General features: G+C 48.7%; 2 protein-coding genes across 14 annotated transcripts in view; both read left to right on the forward strand.

Annotated features, from left to right (window-relative positions):
• The first annotated feature begins 657 nt into the window (after positions 1-657).
• Positions 658-15,120, forward strand: smarcc1a (SWI/SNF related, matrix associated, actin dependent regulator of chromatin, subfamily c, member 1a). Its single transcript, XM_068323246.1, has 27 exons — positions 658-893; positions 2,483-2,602; positions 2,711-2,796; positions 2,895-2,976; positions 3,091-3,183; positions 3,256-3,325; positions 3,406-3,475; positions 4,065-4,140; positions 4,228-4,353; positions 5,660-5,778; positions 5,857-5,987; positions 7,306-7,362; positions 7,502-7,539; positions 7,623-7,744; positions 8,768-8,839; positions 8,958-9,071; positions 9,175-9,330; positions 9,417-9,525; positions 9,607-9,666; positions 9,739-9,997; positions 10,094-10,255; positions 11,140-11,195; positions 11,284-11,628; positions 11,703-11,837; positions 12,592-12,904; positions 12,983-13,108; positions 13,228-15,120. Exons 1-27 carry the CDS (start codon positions 708-710, stop codon positions 13,317-13,319), a joined length of 3,375 nt encoding a protein of 1,124 aa, XP_068179347.1. The 5' UTR covers positions 658-707; the 3' UTR covers positions 13,320-15,120.
• Positions 15,121-20,188: 5,068 nt separating this feature from the next.
• The window catches only part of cspg5a (chondroitin sulfate proteoglycan 5a), a 29,923-nt gene continuing 27,334 nt past the window's right edge, over positions 20,189-22,777 (forward strand). For 4 of the 13 annotated variants that reach the window (XM_068323404.1, XM_068323401.1, XM_068323403.1 and 1 more), the window contains exon 1: positions 20,203-20,406. In XM_068323404.1, coding sequence (XP_068179505.1) covers positions 20,340-20,406 — 67 coding nt within the window. In that variant the 5' untranslated portion in view covers positions 20,203-20,339. Of the gene's footprint in view, positions 20,407-22,777 lie in introns of all 13 variants that reach the window. The other 9 variants (XR_011037050.1, XR_011037051.1, XM_068323400.1 and 6 more) reach the window with 7 other exon arrangements.

Consider the following 22,777-nt stretch of genomic DNA (forward strand, 5'->3'; position numbering starts at 1 on the left):
ATGATAAAACTGAAGCATAACAAATATTTGTGATTTCTGCATGCATTTCAACGGAAACATCTTTATTTTGCATGCAGATGCAAAGTTCTAAGTCTACTTCGACTGTTCTGCACACGTCTACCAAGTCTAAACTACTGTATAATCAATTAAATAGTATATACAGTATTTCCTTATCACGAGTTTCTGAAAAGTGCCTCCACTGTAGTCTGATGCTTTGTTGCAAATACAGTGGCATTAAATGGACGTTGATAGACCTTGAGCATGATAGACTTTCATACTGAAATGTGTGCATTTATCCTGAAACACTGTTAAAGGTCAGAGCGTTATTTTAATGATAATTAGTTTTCAATACAATAATGATTAATACATTAATAATTGTAAAAGTTAACATTATTTTAATACAGCATTTGTAATGTCAAAAATATTTTTTTCAACAAAGAAGGTTTTAAAAATGTTATTTACAAAATTAAGATTAATTAAATTTCATGTTGTTGTTGTTTTTTTTGACGAAGTCGAGGTCAAGAACGAAGAGAAACCCGTAGGCCTGCCAGACAGTAGTTGCCTACATTTCCCATGAGCGCTTTTACATTTTAGTCTCGCGAGACCTGGAGAGTAGCTCCAGTTTGCGGCTGCGCAATATCATTCGAAAATTCTCACGGTGAGAGACGCCGCGGAGGAGAAAGACGACGCAGTGAACAAAACACACAATGGCGACGGCGGCGACAACGGCAGGCGGAGCGGGCTCGGGCGGAGCGGCCACCGGCCCGACCGGCAGCGGAACCGCGGTGGGACGGAAGAAGGACGGTGGACCTTCTACTAAATTCTGGGAAAGTTCCGAGACGATATCCCAGCTGGAGACGGTGCGGCTGTGGATCGGGAAGCACTACAAGAAGGTGAGCTAGCGGCGGCCCACGTCCCGCTGCCACAATGGGGCTCTGCTAGCCATGCTAACCTTCTGCAGCTAAAACGTAACCGTGGCTAAAATTTAAGCTAAAAATATACATTTCTAGTGCAAGATCTGTTATAAGCAGTTATTACGTGTTCGTACTGACACAGAGCATTCATTCGTGTAGCTTCATTTACACGAATGGAGCGTCGTTTAGCTAGCCCGCTGTTAGCTAGCTAGAAGGAACAGAAAAGTGTAAAAATAAACGATCTGTGGGAAATGTTGACAAACGAGCGACAGATCGACATTGCAACCAATTTTAGTTGTTGTTAAGCGTGTTATTAGTTTTTTTTATATCTATTCCTATGGTTGCAGTGAAATCTACATTATTAGCATCGTCGGGCTGCACATGCTATGAAGCTAATAGTCACGGGGTATTCTGCTGTTGGATAAATTAGCATTTAAAACATGGAACCGATCTCAGTTTATGGTCTTTTAAATTACAAATCAGTCGGGATCTGATCATCAAATCTCTGCGGGGCTTTTTAGATTGTATTGTAATTAAGTTCGGAAAACTGAGCGGGGTTCAGTGTTGTCAACACGGGGTACCAGACCCAACAAAGACCGGTCCTCCTGATGGCTCTCATGCAAACTCACCGAGCTTTAGTCTGTTATTAAGAAGAAACGAGACGATTAACTCCAGTAAACACGTAGTTAAAAGTTTACCACGGTGCAAATGACGTTTTTGAGATGAAGTCATTTTGAACACAATAACAACAAAGGAACTAACGTGGTCAGCTTTGCTTCTGCAGGCTGTAAACGTTTGTTTACATCCAGCTTCTGTCCTGTGGGACGTGTCCAAGCCTAGAAGAGGGTCTCCTTCCATCCACATTGTCCTGGTTATTAATAGATCCCCTCTTGTTCCAGCTTTCCTCCCTTTTATAGTCTGGTTTGTCCTATTTTTCCATCACTGGGTTCAGTGTTTTTTCACTGGAATGTTTTTTTTCTTTTCGACAAGAGCTGACAGAGACGATGCACCTGCCATATTTATGACCATGTTAAAAGTTTTAAACGATGATAACAGGTAATTTATCTTATTGCACAATACCAGGCTTAATAGATCAACTGTAGTTTCTTGGAAAATTAATGATTGAGATTTCCACGGTCCTCCAAGTGTTAAGTTAAATATTGATCTGTGTTGGTAAAAGCGGCAATGATTCATGGTAGAGTTCACACTGCTTCATCTTCATCAGGTATATCCCTCTCACTTCTTCCATGTCTCTACTTTGGTTTGGCTTCAGAGTTCTGTAGAAAAAACGATAAAATATTTTGTGTTTCAACACTCCCAACGGGATTGTGTTAGTTAATACAGTCACTTTAGAACCCTTAGCGTCTGAGTCCTCTGCATGAACTCCTTCAACAGTTGCCGTTGCGAATTGTCATATAAATACTTGCAGTTTTCCATTATGTTCCCAAAGAAAATGGTTTCTTTGTGACATTAGAATTCCGACCTGTCTTCATTTTACATCATTTCTGCGTCTCCAGACGTTTCGGTTTGACGTGTGTTTTCACAAACGTTATTTCGTCTCCCCCCAGTACGTCCAGAACGATTCCCCCTCCAGCAAGTCCTTGGCGGGTTTGGTGGTCCAGCTGCTGCAGTTCCAGGAGGACGCCTTTGGACGCAGGGTCAACAATCCTGCTCTGACCAAACTACCCGTAAGGACGACGTGCGCGCCTCACAAACACACACACACACACACACACACATTTAAAACACGCTGAAAGCTGCAGGAACACTTCCTGAATACCCTCTGTTCTGTTCAGGCAAAGTGTTTCCTGGATTTCAAGGCAGGGGGCGCTCTCTGTCACATCTTGGGGTCGGTCTATAAGTTTAAGAGCGAGCAGGGATGGTGAGTCGATGCTTTTTTCAGACGTAAATGTCAATGTTCATACTATCTGGTAAATATTTTGATTTAAGACTGGATGGGATGAAACTTCTGTCCCTCAGGCGCAGATTTGACCTGCAGAACCCGTCCAGGATGGACAGAAATGTGGAAATGTTCTTGAACGTGGAGAAGAACTTGGTGCAGGTACGACCCCTGTCTCCACACAGGAGCTGAAGGAAAACCTCTGCTGATGTTCTTCCTGTCAACTTTGCATCACCGAGTTGAAACATTTGGTTCTGACTGGAGTGTTTGTTGTAGAATAACTGCTTGACTCGACCCACCGTGTTCCTGTCGCCGGACATCGAGCAGAAACAAGCCAGTAAGCTCAAAGACATCATCAAGAGGCACCAGGTGAGCCCCAACCCCCCCATCAAGACCTTTAACACCAGACGACGTATTAACCGCTCGTACGTTCCTCCTCAGGGCTCCATCACTGATGACAAGTCCAAGTCCACCCACCACATTTACCCCACCCCGCCCCAGCAGGAGGAGGGTAGGTCCCGGCGCCGGGCGGGGTCACGACCTCTTGGCTTTAGCGGTGTGAACGCGTCTGAACCGGTTTGTGTGTTACAGAGGAGTGGCTTCGTCCCGTCATGAGGAAAGACAAGCAGGTGCTGGTCCACTGGGGTCTGTCTCCAGACAGGTGAGAGCAGGCCACGCCCACTAACGCCCACAGACACCCAATCAGAACCACACTGACCTAAATGTGTGCTCAGTCGCCCTGACAGGGATCGTAGGTCAAGTTCAGGTCGGTTCGGTTTTAAGAACACATCAGCATCAGCAAAAATAGGTAAACATGAATGAGCCAATCAGGAGGAAGGAGTAGGCTGATGGGGGAGGAGCATAGAGACAAGTCAGCCCGATTCAAAAGCTGTAGACGATGTTAAAAGAACAGTACGGTCAAATCAGATTAATTTATACAGAACATTTAAACACCGAGTGTAAAAACAAGTTAAATTTTTTAAAATATTTATATAGAAAACAAGTAAGAAAAATGGGTAAAAGATAACAGTAATCCCTCCCGCTACTGTCAGAATGCAGTTAACACACGGATGCCGTCAGCCAATAGCATGCGTGTACGGTGTCACGTGATACCTACTAAAAATCTACGATGTAGTGAAGCCGTGCATCTTGAAGTGGGAATAAGCGAGGGATTAGTATATTTACTGTTTCTAGAAGGAGGTCTTACCGGTAGACTAACCGCTGCTCACCCCTGACTCCCCTCCCATCAGCTACGACACCTGGGTGTCGGCCAGCGAGGTGGACGGAGACATCGAGGACCCCCCCAGCGCCGACCGACCCTGGAAGGTGAGCAGTGAGGTTCACGATGAACCCGAAACGAGTTCGGGTTCTGGTGTCGCGCGTCCACCATCACTTCCTGTCCTCCCCCCTCAGGTCCACGCCAAGTGGGTCTCGGACACCGACGCCTTCAACGAGTGGATGAACGAGGAAGACTACGAGGTGGACGACGGCAAGAAGCCGGTCAACTTCCGCCAGAGGATCTTCCCCAAGGAGGAGGAGGTACGCGTCGTGAGTTCTCGCATGCCGCTTTGCATTGTGGGTTGTGTGTGTGTCGTCCTCTTTCGTCCTGCATCTGGTCCGTCTTTCGCGCATCTCTTCCAAACCTTTCCTCACTCTTTGTCTCCTTCAAACGGGTTTCAGGGTTTCTGTTCAAAAAACGACTTAAAACATGTTCAAGAATGAAGAATTAAACGTTCTGGAAAAAAATGTTTGGAAATTTAGTGATTTCAATTTTATTTACGAATAAACTAGAACATCAATTTATTCAGTTGAAGTTTGGCTCTTTGTGCAAACAGTGCAGCTTTGTTTCACGTCTGACGTGAACAAATCGGTGCACGAGTCGCGACAAAACAACAACAAGCTTCACGTCTGCAATCAGAAGTGTGGCGGCGGTTATTTAAACTGCAGTAGTTTACGTAGTATGAAGCGCACCTTCAATGAATGGCCTATTCCAAAAGAAATACAAACCGTCGGTTTTTGAGAAAATGAAATGCTTTTGGGTGCGCCTTATGGTGCAGAAGACACTGTAAATAAAACGATACGACCAGCAGAAAAACTGCTTCATTTCTAAATAAAGTAATAAAGGTGAATCCAGTTTGTATCAACTTTATTAGCAGCGTCTTCGTAACGTCACGACGCCTGTTCCATCCCGCTTCAAAGCGGTGATGTAATAGTCACATCCGTCCGTTAGTCCACCAATGAAGATGAGATGATGACCTTGACCTTGAGGAAACTAGGTCAAGGTCAAAATTTCAACTTTTGTACACTCAGGAACCGGATAAGATAGAAAGACAGTGTAAGACCATAGATCAAAGCTAGAGCTATGACAGTAAGTCAGAGCACTAGCTTTGATCTTTGACCTATGCAACAGGGTAACATTTAGAATTTAGGGGTGTCGGTGTTGCAGTCTAACTTTATTGGTTCTAGTTGCTTGCTGGTCGTGCTAGTTTAGCGCTAATGTATTCTGTGTTAGCGGCCAGAGTGGCCCCTTTAAGAAGGTGGTCATGTGACCGAGGCAAGCATCTCCACAAGTGTCCAGAGTGACTCACAGACAGATAATGATGGAAGTTCTGGATCCTTCCTGTGTGACCCGGTAACGTGACGAGATCCACGCGGTTTGAGCGGACACAGGAACCCTGGCCGTCGTCTCCACCTCCACCACGGCATCCCCCCTCCCCCGCTGTGGTCCTTCTCCCTCTGCTTCCCCTCCTTGTGTGTGCGACCGTTCCATCCTCTCATTCTGCTGCTCTTTCTCTCATCCTCATCCCTCGCCCCCCCCCGCGCCGCTGCGGCTTTTTCTGATCAGTCTTCCCGTACGCCCGATCGCAAGGAGCGCAAGGCCACCGCCGCCGGCAAGAAGAGGAGGCGCTCGCCCTCGCCGCCCAGCACACCCGCCGAGTCCCGCAAGAAGGGAGGAAAGAAGGGGTGAGAACGACTCCGGGTGCTGGTGTACCGGGTGTGGGGGGGGGTCTACCCTCTAACTGATGCCTGAGTCTCCTGCAGGAACCCGGGACTCCACTGGAAGCGACGCGGCCACAGGGGGGAGGAGGAGGACACGGAGGAGGACATCACCAAGGACATGGACGACTCCTCGGCGGGCGCCAGCATCGAGGAGGGCAGCATGACCAAGAACGGTACGCCCCCCCCCCCCACGTCAGAGCCAAGCCTTTAGAGCCCGGTCACGGTCGCTCCGACCAATTGGGTCAGTCTGAGGTTCCTCACATGACTCCGTTTGGAGCAGAGGACAGAGAATCTAGAGCAGGACTACTTGGTGGATGGATACGACATCAGTGAGACCGGATCTCGTTCTTTACCACGTGTTGGTGGATGGATACGACATCAGTGAGACCGGATCTCGTTCTTTACCGCGTGTTGGTGGATGGATACGACATCAGTGAGACCGGATCTCGTTCTTTACCACGTGTTGGTGGATGGATACGACGTCAGTGAGACCGGATCTCGTTCTTTACCACGTGTTGGTGGATGGATACGACGTCAGTGAGACCGGATCTCGTTCTTTACCACGTGTTGGTGGATGGATACGACGTCAGTGAGACCGGATCTCGTTCTTTACCACGTGTTGGTGGATGGATACGACGTCAGTGAGACCGGATCTCGTTATTTACCACATGTTGGTGGATGGATACGACGTCAGTGAGACCGGATCTCGTTCTTTACCACATGTTGGCGGATGGATACGACATCAGTGAGACCGGATCTCGTTCTTTACCACATGTTGGCGGATGGATACGACATCAGTGAGACCGGATCTCGTTCTCGTTGGTGGAGTAAAGACGTAGCTCGTGTGTTCTCGAGACCTTTGCCTTTCTTTTCATTCTTTATCATTGTTTACGTAACTTATATATAATTAATTATACACAGGTAAAGTCTGGGTGTGTGTTGGTTGATAAAAATGTTTTTCTTAATTTCTGGGCTTTTTTTCGAGGCTGGAATGGATTAAAATGCTTTTAGTTATTTGGTGTTACAGACGTTTTTTCGGTGTGGGACCTCCTGGTAACGTTTTAACCTCACTGGAGTGAAAGGAGAAGAAAATCTTGTGACTTTTTTGATGCGAGACGAGCGTCGTGTTTGTCGTCCACCTGGAGGTGAACGTCTCCGCCGTCTGAAGCTGAAGCTGAAGCTCCAGGAGAAGCAGACACCCCCGTGTTTCTGTCACACGTTTGAAAGCAAGGAAACATCTTCAGGATGTATTTTTATCTCCACTGTCCTCAAAGATCCCCTTCAAACACCCAGTTGTCATCAGAACGTTGATTTTAGACCGGCTCCCGTCGGGGATGTCCCAGTTTTACAACAACCCCCCCCACCCCCACGCAGTCCTCTGTGCTGTGGGTTTTAGCGATCTGGTGAAAGCCTTCACGCCTGCAGCAGTATTAACTGGAGCTGGAATTCTTAACGTCTATTTTTATCTTTGTCTCTTTCCTCCCATGACAGCCAGTTCAAAGAGAGACAGTGAGAATCCTCCAGTGGGGGGGCCTGTGTCCGACCCGGGTGTGAATCTTTAACTTAAACACTTTGTTTTGTGCGTGATGAGTCCGTTTGGAAGCTAACGGCATTTCCAGCCACCCCCCCCCCCCGGTCCAGGGCCACGCCTCTAGACCCACGTCTGTCTGTCTGTCCTGTGTTCCAGATGACGTGGAGAACGACTCGGTGCTCTCTGGCGGGAAGGTGAGGCCCTCTACTGCTAATGCTAGCGCTAACGGCGCCTCCTTTTCGAGCGCTCTCGTCTTCATCACTCCGTCCTCCCGCAGGACGACGAGGAGCAGGGCAAAGCGGAGGTCAACCGGCTGATGGACGCGGGGGAGGACAACGTGACGGAGCAGACGCACCACATCATCATCCCCAGTTACAGCGCCTGGTTCGACTACAACTGGTAACCAGCAAACACCAGTAGTAGTTTCTGCTCTATAAGGAACAAGTAAAGGTAGTCCTCAACATATGAACACGACTGGTTCCTAGAGGTTGTTCATAAGTTGAATTGGTCGTGAGTCGTTATTTATTAAATTTCAATCTCTAATCTCCATTTGAGGTGATTTAAATGTCATTACTGCAGTAATCCCTCGTTTATTCTGGCTTTCACTAAATCGTGTTATTTTAGTAGGTAGTCACGTGATACCGTACGCGCATGCTATTGGCTGACAGCATCAGGAAGTGTGCTGCGTTCTGAGACTCACGGAACGCAGCACACTTCTTTTAATACAGATAGAAGGTGGTTTAATATCAGTATGGGGGGGGCTCATAAACATTTAAATTACCGTAAATAATAAAATAAAGTTTGGCAAAATCGTGGAATTTCATTTTTCACGGAAGATCCTGGAACGCATTAACCGCGAGAAACGAAGGATCACTGTAGCTGTTTGATTCATTAGCCGCCCTTAGCACACGTTTCATGTGTTTTCTGTCAAGTTAATAATATTATTATTATTATTATTATTAATAATAATAATAATATTCATAATAATAATAATATTAATATTATTATTATTAATAATAATAATAATATTCATATTATTGTTATTATTGTTATTATTAATAATAATATTAATATTATTATTATTATTTTTATTATTATTAATAATAATAATAATATTAATATTATTGTTATTATTATTAATAATTATAATATTCATAATAATAATATTAATAATAACATTATTATTAATAATAATGTTAATAATAATAATAACTCCTTAGTTCCAGTTCCAACCTCGATGTTTCTACGTTTGATGCCAAGAAAAGAAAAACCTTTATTTTTGTTCCTTCTTCTGACTTTGCCCAGCTGTTAGCACTTTATGCTAAACAGGCTAACCGATAACATGAACTAGCATCTTAATTAACTGCTCGTATTTTTATTACTTTGGTTTTTTAATTAATCGTCTCTTTTCTTTCCTGTCAGCATCCATGAGATCGAGAGACGAGCGCTCCCCGAGTTCTTCAACGGGAAGAACAAATCCAAAACCCCCGAGATGTGAGCTCCTTTCCAGTCATGTGGCGCCCCCTGTTTGTGGGGGGGTAAACACGTTTGTGGTTCACCCCCACACACACACACAAGCTAACACATTTACCCCCCCTCCCCACCCTAACAGATACCTGGCCTACCGGAACTTCATGATCGACACGTACCGGCTGAACCCCCAGGAGTACCTCACCTCCACTTCCTGTCGCAGGAACCTGACGGGGGACGTCTGTGCCATCATGAGGTGAGCCCCCCCCCCACACACACACACACACACACACCTCTGATGTCATTGGCTGCCCGTGGGTTAGTGGGCGGAGCATTGCTAGCGTCTGGTCCGTCTGCAGGGTCCACGCCTTCCTGGAGCAGTGGGGGCTGGTCAACTACCAGGTGGACGCCGACAGCCGGCCCCTACCCATGGGGCCCCCGCCCACCCCCCACTTCACCGTTCTGGCCGACACCCCGTCTGGACTCATGCCGCTCAACCACCGCCCCCCACCGGTAAGACCGGTCCGATCAGAGCAATGGATTAGCGCGTTCTAGCGCCAGATGTTCTGATCTGATCCGGCCCCCCCACCAGATTCCCCCCCCCCCCCCAGCAGCAGATGCCCGGATTCGGAGACAAAAGCAAGGACAAGAACATCGACTTGCAGAACTTTGGGCTTCGGACAGACCTCTACAGCAGGAAGAACCCCAAGGTGAGCGCCGGGTTAGCCTGTTAGCGAGTTAACCTGTTAGCGCGTTAGCATCGGCGTTTCAAAAAACGTTTTTTCCTCCAGGCCAAAGCGGCGTCCTCCACCAGGGAGTGGACGGAGCAGGAGACGCTGCTGCTGCTGGAGGTGAGTCCCTCCCCCTCCCCAAACAGAATGCTCTCCTCCCATTGGATGGCGCTAAACTCCCCCCCCCCCCAGGCTCTGGAGATGTTCAAAGACGACTGGAACAAGGTGTCGGAGCACATCGGCTCGCGCACGCAGGACGAGTGCATCCTGCATTTCCTGCGGCTCCCCATCGAGGACCCCTACCTGGAGAGCGGCGAGGCGTGCCTGGGGCCCCTGGCCTACCAGCCAATCCCCTTCAGCCAATCGGGGAACCCCGTGATGAGCACCGTGGCCTTCCTGGCCTCTGTGGTTGACCCCCGGGTGGCATCCGCCGCCGCCAGGGCGGCGCTAGGTGGGAACCGGCGGTTTGAGTCGCGTCAGTCCGTCGTAAATGGTGCGTTACAATCGTTATGATAAATGTGAAACCCCCCTTCCTCCCCCCCCGCAGAGGAGTTCTCCCGCGTGCGTGAGGAGGTGCCCGCTGAGCTGGTGGAGGCGCATGTGAAGAAGGTGCAGGAGGCGGCGAGGAGCACTGGGAAGGTGGACCCCGCATTCGGGCTGGAGAGCAGCGGCATCGCCGGCACCGCCCCCGAGGAGCCCGAGAAGACCGGTGAGCAAACTGGGGGTGGGGGGAGGGACAAACCGAAACCGACACAAGGGGGGGGTCCTGAGGTTTGGTTTGACGTATGACATTTCTTATTATGGCCACTAGAGGGCAGCAGAGGACGCTACAGAGACGGACAGAAACAATTCAGCTTTAAATACTGTGTGTGTGTGTGTGTGTGTGTGTGTGTGTGTGTGTGTGTGTGTGTGTGTGTGTGTGTGTTACTGGCGGATTAACACAACTGTGGCAGATGGGGTGAGGCAGGGGGGGAGGGGGGAGGACAAAACTGGGTCATCTTTGTCACGTGTTTATCTGTTTCCCTCTTTGCTTTCTTGAAACATCTCTCTCTTCTGCACACACACAGACACACACACACAGACACACACACACACACAGACACACACACACAGACACACACACAGACACACACACACAGACACACACACACACAGACACACACACAGACACACACACACACACACACACACACACACACACAGACACACACACACACACACACAGACACACACACACACAGACACACACACACACACTTGTTATCCTTGAATTATTGCCCCCTAGAGTCGCAGCTGCGGTCGATCAGCTTAAACGCGTTAAAAGCCCCGCCCTTCCCAAAGTGCTCAACCAACACACACACACACACACACACACGATCAATATTCAGATGCTTAGTGTTCACGCGTGTGTGTGTGTGTGTGTGTGTGTGTGTGTGCTCCTGCTGGTTGAACACTTCCGTATTGTTGGTGTGATTCCAGATGAACCGTCTCCTGATTGGTTCCTGGAGGAACACGGAGCACATTGAAGCCTCCTGATTGGTTGATTGGTTGTCGGTTTGAATCCCGTTCTCACGTCTCGTGTTTCACCTGCAGAACCCTCTGAGGCGGAGAAGATGGACACGGACTCCGACTCCCAGCAGGCCGATAAGGTGACGTCGTCATTTAACGGGTGACCCGTGCGACGAGTGGGAGGAGCTTGAGGGGGCGGAGCTTCACGCCTGCTTCCTGTTCCTCCAGGCGGAGCTGAAGGACGAGGCGGAGAAGCCCAGCGAGTCGGCGGAGAAGAGCGGCGACAAGACGGAGGCCGGCGGCGAGAAGGTGAAGAAGGAGGGGCTGGAGGGGGCGGAGCGCGAGGAGGACGGAGAGGAGGGGAGCGGGGGCGAGGCCAAAGCGGCGTCCGACAAAGACAAGGAGGACGTAGCCATGGAGACGTCGTCCTCGGAGCAGGAGAAGGAGAAGGAGGAGAAGTCCCCGGAGGAGGGAGGGGAGGAGAAGAGGAAGAAGCTGGAGCACGACATTGAGGAGGGGAACATCGCCACGGCAGCGGCCGCCGCGCTGGCGTCCGCTGCCACCAAGGCCAAGGTGAGAGACGGGAAGCTCCTCCCCCTCCTCGGGCGAGTCAGTTGACCCCTGACCCCCCCCTGTCCATCTCTCAGCACCTGGCGGCGGTGGAGGAGAGGAAGATCAAGTCTCTGGTGGCGCTGCTGGTGGAGACGCAGATGAAGAAGCTGGAGATCAAGCTGAGGCACTTCGAGGAGCTGGAGACCATCATGGACCGCGAGAAGGAGGCGGTGAGTCCACCGGCCGGCCAATCAGACGCTCCGGAGAGAAACAGGGTTTTAGGAGTAGGCATTGATAGGAACGCTCGTTTCCACGGCAACAGACTGAGACTCGTTGGCCGTGTTCCTTCATCAGTTGTCAGAATCCAGGATCGATAGAACGAAACCCGTTTCCAAAGAAATCAGCCAATCACGAGCCTCCAGCAGGCTTGTTTGTTTGTTTGTTTATAAACGTCGCTCCACCGTTTCCCCGGAGATGGCGGCGAGCATCAACACCGCGGAGGCGTGGCCTCACAGCCGTAAACAGAGCGTCTTAAATTGCACGTCTGTTCCTTTAAGACCACGCCCCTCTGGTGCCCTCCAGTGGACGGAGTCTGTATGTGATCGTGTGTATTGATCAGTCTGATGGTGTATTGATGGGTCTGATGGTGTATTGATGGGTCTGATTGTGTATTGATTAGTCTGATGGTGTATTGATGGGTCTGATGGTGTATTGATGGGTCTGATGGTGTATTGATCAGTCTGATGGTGTATTGATGGGTCTGATGGTGTATTGATGGGTCTGATGGTGTATTGATCAGTCTGATGGTGTATTGATGGGTCTGATGGTGTATTGATCAGTCTGATGGTGTATTGATGGGTCTGATGGTGTATTGATGGGTCTGATGGTGTGTATTGATGGGTCTGATGGTGAATTGATGGGTCTGATGGTGTATTGATGGGTCTGATGGTGTATTGATGGGTCTGATGGTGTGTATTGATCCAGCTGGAGCTGCAGCGGCAGCAGCTGCTGACGGAGCGTCAGGCGTTCCACATGGAGCAGCTCAAATACGCTGAGATGAAGGCGCGGCAGCAGATGGAGCAACAGGCCGCCGCCGCGGCAGCCGCCCAGGCCCACGGCCACGCCCCCGGCTCCGCCCCCCACGCCCCTCCTCCGGGCATGCACCCCGGGGGCCACCAGCCGCACCACGGAGCGCCAGTGCCCCACCACGGGGGGCCGCCGCACGGCGGCGCCATGCACCCTGGATACCCCCCGATGGGGCACCACCCCATGGCCCCCCACCACCCGGGGCAGACAGGTGAGGGGCAGAACACAGATCCCCCCAGGCCGGTTCAGACACCATTTCAAATGTTTCTCTCTCTCCTCCCCCCCTCAGGACCGATGGGGCCGGGTCAGCCGATGCCCGGGCGAATGATGCCCGGCCCCCCCTCCGCAGGGCCCCCAACCGGCGGGATGCCCCCCATGATGCCCCCACGCCACCCTGGAGCCCCCAACGGCATGTGTGAGTGAAAGACGTTGTGTTTGTGATGGTCCAGACCCCGCCCCTCTCATTAATCCCGCCCCTCCCCTTAGCCCCGCCCCCACAGGATGCTCTCAAACCGTCTCCTGTCCTCCTTCCAGACCCCGGACCACTACCAGCACAGCCTGAAGCGGTGCCTCCAGTCCCTGTGGGTCCTCCTGTGCCCCCCAGCGCTCGAGTGCCTGACAACTAAGCCCCGCCCCCCAACACACACACACACACACACACACAAAAGCACACACACGGAAAACTGTCTCTTGAACCTCCGTCTGCTTTTTGATGTCTTTTGCTACTTGCTCGGTATCCCCCCCCCCCCCCTAGATACCCAAACGTACCAGAAACATAACTCACGGACACACACACACACACACACACACACACACACACACACACACACACACACACACACACCTCTCAGGGCACAGCGGCGAGGGTCGTCTAGTAATAAACACTGTTTTCTTCTGGAGGGAACGACTCCAGCGTCTCTCTGTCACCCCCCCCTCCGATACTGTTCTGATCAACACTGTAGCCCCTCCCCCTACCCTAGAGGCTCCTCCCCTTTCTCTCCTGGAGGCTCCTCCCCCCTCGTCTGACGCCTCTTCTCCGACGCTAGGGGGAGCTAGTGAGACTGGAGCGTCTGAAGGGGTGTGAGCGTAGGCTCCACGAGCTGTGACACACACACACACACACACACACACACACACACACACTCTGAGGGGACCCAGCCTGCTCGCGCTCCTGTCTAGTGGAGTATCTACCTCTCGCTCCTCTTTAAACCACACTGTAGTTCTGTCTGTGTGAACGTGTGAGGCGTCCCACGGCGTCCCCCCCCCCCCTCCAGTCGTTGCGTTTCTATGTCGGTCGTCGACGGCAACAGAAACAGCTGGTCGCCGCCGGAGTGAAGTGTGTGTTTGTACGGGACTATTTTTAGCGGCGGATTAACAAACATTTGGTGCTCTGGAGTGTTTCAGCAGGATGGCCTGAGGCTTCGAGTGTGTGTGTGTGTGTGTGTGCGTGTGTGTGTGTGTGTGTGTGTGTGTGTGTGTGTCTGAAGCTGCCGTCGCCCCGGGCAACAGAGTCCACTGCCTGAGATTTTAACGTTAATTACGTAAGAGGAAGGAAAACACGCCATCGCTTTCTGTCATCACACACACACTCAGAAATGCTAAGCTAACTTGAGGCTAACACTGGAGGCTGACCAGACCCAGCACACACACACACACACACACACACACACACACACACACTTATTGACGCGGCTCCTGTTTGTTATTTTTTAGGTGCTGATCCCGCAGCGAATAAGCCCCGCCCCCTCCATCCCGCTAACGCTTCCCGCCGCCTACCTCGCTAACCCACGCGCCAATCACCCCCCCGTCGCCACCGGAAACGAAGCAATACCTTCATCCCCGCGCCAGAAACTGCTCTTTGGTAAAAAACACGGCTCAGCCAATGAGACGGCGTTAAAGAGTCACGTGACATGAGCTCAACCAGAGCGACCAGAAAAGTCCGATTGTTCAACCGCGTTATTTATGGAACGGCGTGGCGTTTCCCGGAGGATCTGTTCGCGATCTGACACAAAGTGTTCCTCACTTCCTGTCTTAACTCCTCCCCTTCCTCCTGCGCTAGCGCTGTTAGCATCTCCGCTACCTCTCCCTCCTCCGCTGGCTAGCTACCTCTTCTAGAACTCTTCCTCCTGCTACCTCTCTGCTCGCCCCTTCGCTACCTCTGAGGTCCACTTCTTCCTGTTTTGGCCCCGCCCATGTGACTGCTGCATCACCGACCGCTGCCCTTCCCCCCTCCCGTCCACAGACACACACATTTACTCGTTAAGCCCCGCCCATCCCTTCACACATACGATCTTTTTGTGTTAATGTATTTTTACGGAGGCGTTTGGTGTTCGATGGAAGTTTGTAGCGTTTGTTTCCTCCTGTTCTTTTGTACGGGGTCTGTTGGTACCTGGACCTGGACACTGTCGAATAAACTGTTTTGTATGAGCTCCACGTCCCGCTTGTCTTTTTTTACCCATAATTCTTCACCCTTCAGGTCAGACGTCCAGAAACATAAATCACTCTTTGTCTTTCTTGGGTTTTTTGAGGGGTTTTTATGTTGGAGGATGATCACATGATCGTCCCCAACAGAAACAAACTCACGCTTTCTGTGTTTTGGTTTCGTTTCCATGGTTACAAGCAAAGCTAGTGAAGACAGTGGTAATGGTGACCATCTCTGATGACAAACACTGACTCTGACTACAATAACTCCTCCCTCCTCCTCCTCTTCCTTTACTCTAAAGCTAAGCTACATGCTACATGCTACAGTGGATCATCAGCAGTGCCCCTGACTTGATGATGATCTTAAAAACTGGGGGGGGGTTTATTGGAGTTTTTTTTCTTACTGTAAACTCATCTGGAGTAAAACAATCATGTGAATCATGAGTGATTCCTAACGGTAGATATTGGAACTATACGAACGTATTTTAATATGATTACATGTTTTTACTGTGATTTAATGGTTTTCTAGTGATTTTTAGAGTCCAGTATTTGTGGTGGACGTTAAGGCTAATGAAACCACCTGACGTTTAATCAGAACGACTGAGCTGTAAATAACCTGAACCTGGGTTTTATTTAGTCTGTTGTTTTAATGTCCTGGAATTGTTTCTGGTCAGTCTGAGGGAAAAGAACTTGACATTACTGTAGTATTTACAGTAGTAATGACATTACTGTAGTATTTACAGTAGTAATGACATTACTGTAGTATTTACAGTAGTAATGACATTACTGTAGTATTAACAGTAGTAATGACATTACTGTAGTATTTACAGTAGTAATGACATTACTGTAGTATCTACAGTAGTAATGACATTACTGTAGTATTAACAGTAGTAATGACATTACTGTAGTATCTACAGTAGTAATGACATTACTGTAGTATTTACAGTAGTAATGACATTACTGTAGTATTAACAGTAGTAATGACATTACTGTAGTATTTACAGTAGTAATGACATTACTGTAGTATTTACAGTAGTAATGACATTACTGTAGTATTAACAGTAGTAATGACATTACTGTAGTATTTACAGTAGTAATGACATTACTGTAGTATTAACAGTAGTAATGACATTACTGTAGTATTAACAGTAGTAATGACATTACTGTAGTATTTACAGTAGTAATGACATTACTGTAGTATTTACAGTAGTAATGACATTACTGTAGTATTTACAGTAGTAATGACATTACTGTAGTATTTACAGTAGTAATGACATTACTGTAGTATTTACAGTAGTAATGACATTACTGTAGTATTTACAGTAGTAATGACATCACTAGTATTTAGAGTAGTAGTGACATTACTGTAGTATTTAGAGTAGTAATGACATTTAAATTGCCTAGGATTATTTGGGATTGAAATGTAATAAAAATGTATGAACAATTCTACTTACTAACAACCTCTAGGAACCAGTTGTGTTTGTAAGTTGAGGACTAGCTGTAATTAAATATTAATCAAAATTTACAGATGCTCTCGAAAAGATTCCCTGGATTAACGGGATTAGTGATGATGAAGGTGGTTTGTTTCCTTTGTGTTGGGATTAGACGTGTTTCTAAACGACGGTTGTTGATGACATCACAGGATTATCAGCCCAATATGGAAGCGAGTTTCTTTATGTGGGAATAAAATAACGTGTCCGTTTGGTGTTCAGAGATAATCCCACATTTCAGGTCTTATAAATGTTATTGAAACGTGATGTTTTTGATGTTTTTCTGTGTTGTTAAATCTAAGATGTGATGAAAGATGGAGTCGGAGGAGCAGGGAGGGATGAAGATGATGAAGCTGTGGCCTACTTCATCTTCTCCATATTTCATGATGCATTACTGTTCCTAGAACACACACACACACACACACACACACACACACACACTGCAGTATGTACCTATTATGAACCCATGACCACCCAGAACCTAGAGCGTTCACACAGCACAGGTTATTACACATGTAATAATATACATGTGTAATAAGGTCATACATGTTTAGCTCGTTAGCACAGCTTTAGCCTGTGACACGTTTAAGAATGCAGAGTTGACTTAAAGGCAGGAAAAATTATTAGTTAGAATGAGTTATTAATTTAAACTAACCTTAAAACTTGAGCTTAAACTTAACTAAACTTAACCTTAATCCTTTAATTGTTAAACTTGGGCTTATCAATGTAAGCTAAGATTTATCGATCAGTCAAATGATTTGTGATCGATCTCGCCACAAATTCAGGGATTATTTCTGGTCTTTTAGCTTCATTTTTTGCAGCGTGCCGAGGACATCGTATATTTTTGGATATAAACACAAATATTTCTTTCCACCCGGTTTAAGCGATGTTTCTTCTGAGCTACCGGCCAATCAGAGTCTTGGAGGTGAAATCTGAGGCGGGCGTCGGCACAGATTTGACGGATAAAATCCCGGGGGGGTTGGTCGGCCAGCGGCGCGTGAAGCTCATCGGTTGTGGCAGATTGGGTGCAGATGTGGGCGGCTGGAGGAGCCGGCGTGTTAATTATGAAACACGCCAAGTGAACAGACGTGACACCAGAACCCTCCTCACGTGTTCAGACGGGTTCCGTGCGTGATCCGAACACGGCCTCCATCCACCGAGTTCACGTCACAACGGTCAGGATTTATTCTATAAAGTCAACGCTCCGATGAGGGAGGAGCTTGATTTTAACACCAGGATGTCTCAGAAACACGATTTCTGCCCCGGCGTCGGTTGGACCGACTAAAGGTCACGGTTTGACCTTTAGAACACCCCGGTGAGAACCGCGCCGCCCGTTCTTCTTCTCCTGTCAGGATTTTTAGTCGCAGCGTCAGCAAAATGGAAATCAGTCAATTCTTTTTAAAAAAAATTTATATAAAAGAGGCTCAAAGACCTGAAGCCGACGCCCCCTGATGGGTGGGGTCACCGGTTGGCCCCGTGGTGGGAGGCGTGTAATCTCAACACCTACACATTAGCATGTAAGAGGCTAACACATAGCATTTAGGTGGCTAAAATATACCATGGTAACGGTCTATACGTAATATGTATGATGCTAACATGTAGCATGTAAGTGGCTAACATGTAAGCAATTTACATGTAGCATGTAAGTGACTAAAATGTGAGTTGTTTTTATATAGCATGTAAGAGGCTCGCGTGTAGTACGTAAGTGGCTAACATGTAGCTTGTCAGCGGCTAAAATGTAAGCGGTTTATATTTCGCATGTAAGAGGCTAGCATGTTGCATGTAAGCAGATAACATGTAGCATGAAATTGGCTAATATCTTGCATCTAAGCAGCTAAAATGTAGCAGGTAAGTTGCTAACATGTAGCGTGTAAGTTGCTAACATGTAGCGTGTAGCGTAGCTTTTCCTGCTGTGATGAAACTAGGTATTTTATTGAGAGCTGACCTGCAGAACCAATCACGTGTCAGACGTCTCCACTGAGAGGTCATGTGACCTCACATGAAGCAGGGCGGGGACACTCAAACACACCTGAGGGAGGGACGGCCCCTCCAGGTGCTAACGCTTTAGCTAAACGTGAGTCTGAAGCGTTGTGAGCCAAACACGATGACGGTTTGTTTTTATTGACGTTGTTATTGTTTTATTTATTGTTGTTTTCTCTGTTTGGAGGGGAGGAGCCAGGATGACCAGAACCGCCCATTTCAGCAGCGTGAGTACTGGACACACCCCCATTCTTTAGACATACGGGTGAACTACAGCAGGTTGCTGGTTCTTGATGTGGGGGGGCAGGTCAGGAAATGCCCTCCGCTGATTGGTCGGATGAATACCTAGCGTAAATAGAAGCTAGCATCATCCAATCCCAGCAGTCTGTTTCGTTCCTCTTCGTCCTGATTGGTCAGATTTCGGGGAGGCGGCGTCGATGGGGGCGTGACCTCTGGATGCTAGCGTGACACACGCTAAGCTACATGTGCTAGCCAAAAGTGCACCTCAAAGTGGTTGTTGTGAACATGTTAGCATATAGCATGCTAGGTTAGCCTTGGAGAGCTAACCTAGCATGCTTTCGCAGTTAAGCAGTAGTGATGGGAATGAAAGTGGATCAGCTGATGGTGATGAGAGAAACACACACACACACACACACACACACACACACACACACACACACACACACACACACACACACACACCTCCTGTTGCCCTGTTCGCTTTATGTTTTGTGTGTGGAAGAATGCCCGCCACCCCCATCGTCGCCCCCGGGGGCCCTTGGGCATTCATCACCATGTGCATCACCCCCCATTTACCCCCACAGACCCCCACCCCCACCTTTCACCCAGACGTCCCCCCATGTCCTCCTCCCCCCTTTTGTTTGCTTCTCCCTGTCACACACAAACACACACACACACACACACACACACACACACACACACACACACACACACACACACACACACACACACACAAAGGGAAGTTAATCTGCCCTCAGAAGAGGCTGATTTCCCCGTGGGGGGGAGGAAAAAAAGTGTCCATTGAGTTTGAACAGTTTTGGATGAATATAAAATAAAATGAAAGCCTGAGAAACGGGGGTGGGGGTGGGAAGAGAAGGGCATGATGGGAAAAAGGGAGAGGAGGAAGAAGGGATGCGTTGGAAAGTTATGAAGGAGGAAGAAAAGAGGAAATAAAGAGGAATAAATGAGTTTGGAGGAGTGGGAATAAAGACAGACGGGACATGTGGGGGGAACGTCAGAGAAAGGAGAATTTAGGAACCTGAGAAACGTCTTTGTAAACGGGGGAGGGACGAAGTGGAAGTTAAAGAGAGAGAGGGGGGGGGGGCATCATCAACAGCCCCCTCCACCCCTCCCCAGATGATGCTCCGTCTGTCTCCCCGCTCAGACACGAAACGCAGGACGCGCCGATCCGTTCCGATCCAAACCAAACCGAACCGCACCGCGGCGCGCGTGTGCCCCCCCCAGACCCCAGCCCCCGCCCCCACCACCACCACCACCGCCGCCCCCCACCACCAGAACCACCGCCGTTATGCGGTAATGGAGCCGTAACCAGCCTGAACCGAGCGCGTCATGGAGGAGCAGCGCCTGGAAGCTGGAGTCTAGACACGCTGACCCCCCCACCCCCCCAGAAAGAACCCGTCCGGATTATTTGGGACCAGATTTCCTGCAGACAGCCCGTCGCCCCTCCGGATCTCCGTTCCTTCACGTCTGATCATCCGTCGCTGCGTGCAGAGGATGCGGGGGAAGGGGAGCTGGAGCCTCCCGCTGCTGGGGTGCGTCCTGGCGCTGCGGCTGATCCACGGTAAGAAAACCCCCCAGCGAGGAAAAACGTCCCCGTTTAGGACGTGGTTGGTGCCGCCTGGACGCGCTCCCACCGGGGCGGGCAGAAAGGAGGTCAGTGAGGCTCGGATTGTGGGTTAGAGAGAGATTAGCGCTCATCTGGAGAAACAGTGCGAGATTAAAAGAGTTTTTCTTCTCCGATCTGTTAAAAAATGACAGATTTTATTTGTTTCAGAGGTTTGTTTTTGAGTGTAAATCACAGCTAATCTCATCACTGAACAAAATCCACCTGCGTGGGGGTTTACACATGTCACGGGAGGGAGGAATTAAAATCAGGTCACGATAAAATTATGGATTAAAAATCTCTTCATGACAAAATAGGAAGTCACTGATTGATCGATCAGCACAAATGCCTAAATAGATCGATATCAGCTCAATTGCTAAGAGCTGCAGACGTGAAGTCATTGTGTGTGTGTGTGTGTGTGGGGGGGGGGGGGGCAATAATCTGACTGTCATTTAAAGACGCGACCTCATCGTTTGTGGTTTTACGCGCGAAACAATGAAAAATATCATCCCAGATTCCCCGTCCGATGCGGTGAACCGGATCCCCGGAGGCGCACCGGCTCAATCCACACAAAGACTGGGATTAGGGCCGCGAGACGGGAGGAATAATTCATGAGGGGACGTGGACGAACATTCTGATACACGGAGAGGAAGAGGAGGAGGAGGAGGAGGAGGAGGAGGAGGAGGAGGAGAAAAACCCGAGGCGCGCAGGTTTTCTCTGCGTCTTTACGCACCGGCGTCATAATCCGGAATAATCTGGTTGGTTCCTGTCTGGAAATCATCGCGTCTGACCGTGAATCGAATTCAGGGCACCTGATGTGGTCGCGCGCGCGTTTCCGTTGGTCAGAGATCCATCAACCCCCCCCCCCCCATTCAGCTGGAGGCACGAACATCAGCAGGAACCCCCCCCAGTGTGGGTCCAATCCGGTCAATCCGTGACCTATTTTTATTGTGATGACCACGATGACGTCACAATAACCACCCCTTTAATGAACTGAGGCTCCGCCCCCTAACACCTGACAGGTTCATCCTCTGGGGGGGGGGGGGGGTCATCAGTGTCTGAGGGCACAGGAGGGGTCTAAGGGGTGCACACACACACACACACACACACACACACACACACACACACACACACACGCTGGTCGGTTGGCAGGGAGATGATGATGATGATGATGATGATGATGATGATGATGATCCTCCTCCTCTTCCTCCTCTCTGTCCTGCTGACACACATCTGTCTGATCCAGCAGCAGTGGGTTAATCTGAGAGCCAAACCCCCCCCCCCCCCCCCCCCCCCCCCCCCACACACACACACAGCTCCTGAAGGACACCTTTGCTTTCTCTCTCCTCTCTCCTGCATCTTCCGTGTCGCCATGGAAACCACACACATCCGTTCACACCAGCGTGTTCACGCCGTGTTCAACTTTGAGGTTCACCAAGACTCAAAATGTTGTTTGGGTTACAGTGTGTGTGTGTGTGTGTGTGTGTGTGTGTGTGTGTGTGTGTGTGTGTGTGTGTGTGTGTCCACATCATAGATGATTATCTGCCTCGTGATTTCAAGACATCTGACTGAACGTCAGCGTTCTGATTTTATCTGGAAGAAAATGTTTTGTTGTCTTGTTGTTGTTTTGTTGTCTTGTTGTTGTTTTGTTGTCTTGTTGTTGTTTTGTTGTTGTTTTTTTGAAGGAAAATAAAATCATGAATCCAAACGGGAACATTTGATCCGGTTTGCGTTGAAATCATTTGGTGGCGCTCAGTTTGAAGTCATCCAAACACGCTAAACATGCTACTTTTAGCCGTGTCGGGGTTTGGTTCACGTTCACACCTGGTTCTGGATCGGCTGCGTGAACTTGAACGCAGCAGGACGTGATGACTAGTATCTGGTCAGGTTGACCTCTGACCCCCAGCGTATGCTCATGTCTGCAGGTGGGAGGATCCACTGATGGGATTAGGATCACTTTGCCTCCCAGCAGTCAGCTTAATCTGGGATGAGGCAGAGGAGGAAACATCTTCATCATTCAGGGCCAGAGGTTTAATCCAGAATCCATTTGCTCTGGTAGATCAAGTGGATTCTGGATTAAACACAATTTATTTATTTTTACTTTCATTATTTATCTTTGTTTTTATTTTATTACATATTTCATATGTATAATTTTTATTATTTTATTTATCTTATGTATTAACTGAATAATGAATTCTGGATCAAAACAGATTATTTATTTTATTTTTTTATTATTTACTTTTTATTTTGTTAAATTTTTTATATACTATATTGGTGATTTTATTATATATTTATTTATTAATAATTTCTGGATTAAATACTTTATTTT

This window comes from Antennarius striatus, chromosome 9 (assembly GCF_040054535.1).
Source record: "Antennarius striatus isolate MH-2024 chromosome 9, ASM4005453v1, whole genome shotgun sequence".
NCBI classification, from domain to species: Eukaryota; Metazoa; Chordata; class Actinopteri; order Lophiiformes; family Antennariidae; genus Antennarius; species Antennarius striatus.

Excerpts from the sequence above, each read along its gene's own strand:
- smarcc1a (XM_068323246.1), top strand. The coding sequence starts at position 708 with ATGGCGACGGCGGCGACAACGGCAGGCGGAGCGGGCTCGGGCGGAGCG. Across the intron at positions 9,526-9,606 it reads ACAGCAGGAAGAACCCCAAG|GCCAAAGCGGCGTCCTCCAC; the intron begins GTGAGCGCCGGG and ends TTTTTCCTCCAG. Across the intron at positions 13,109-13,227 it reads TGGAGCCCCCAACGGCATGT|ACCCCGGACCACTACCAGCA; the intron begins GTGAGTGAAAGA and ends TCCTCCTTCCAG.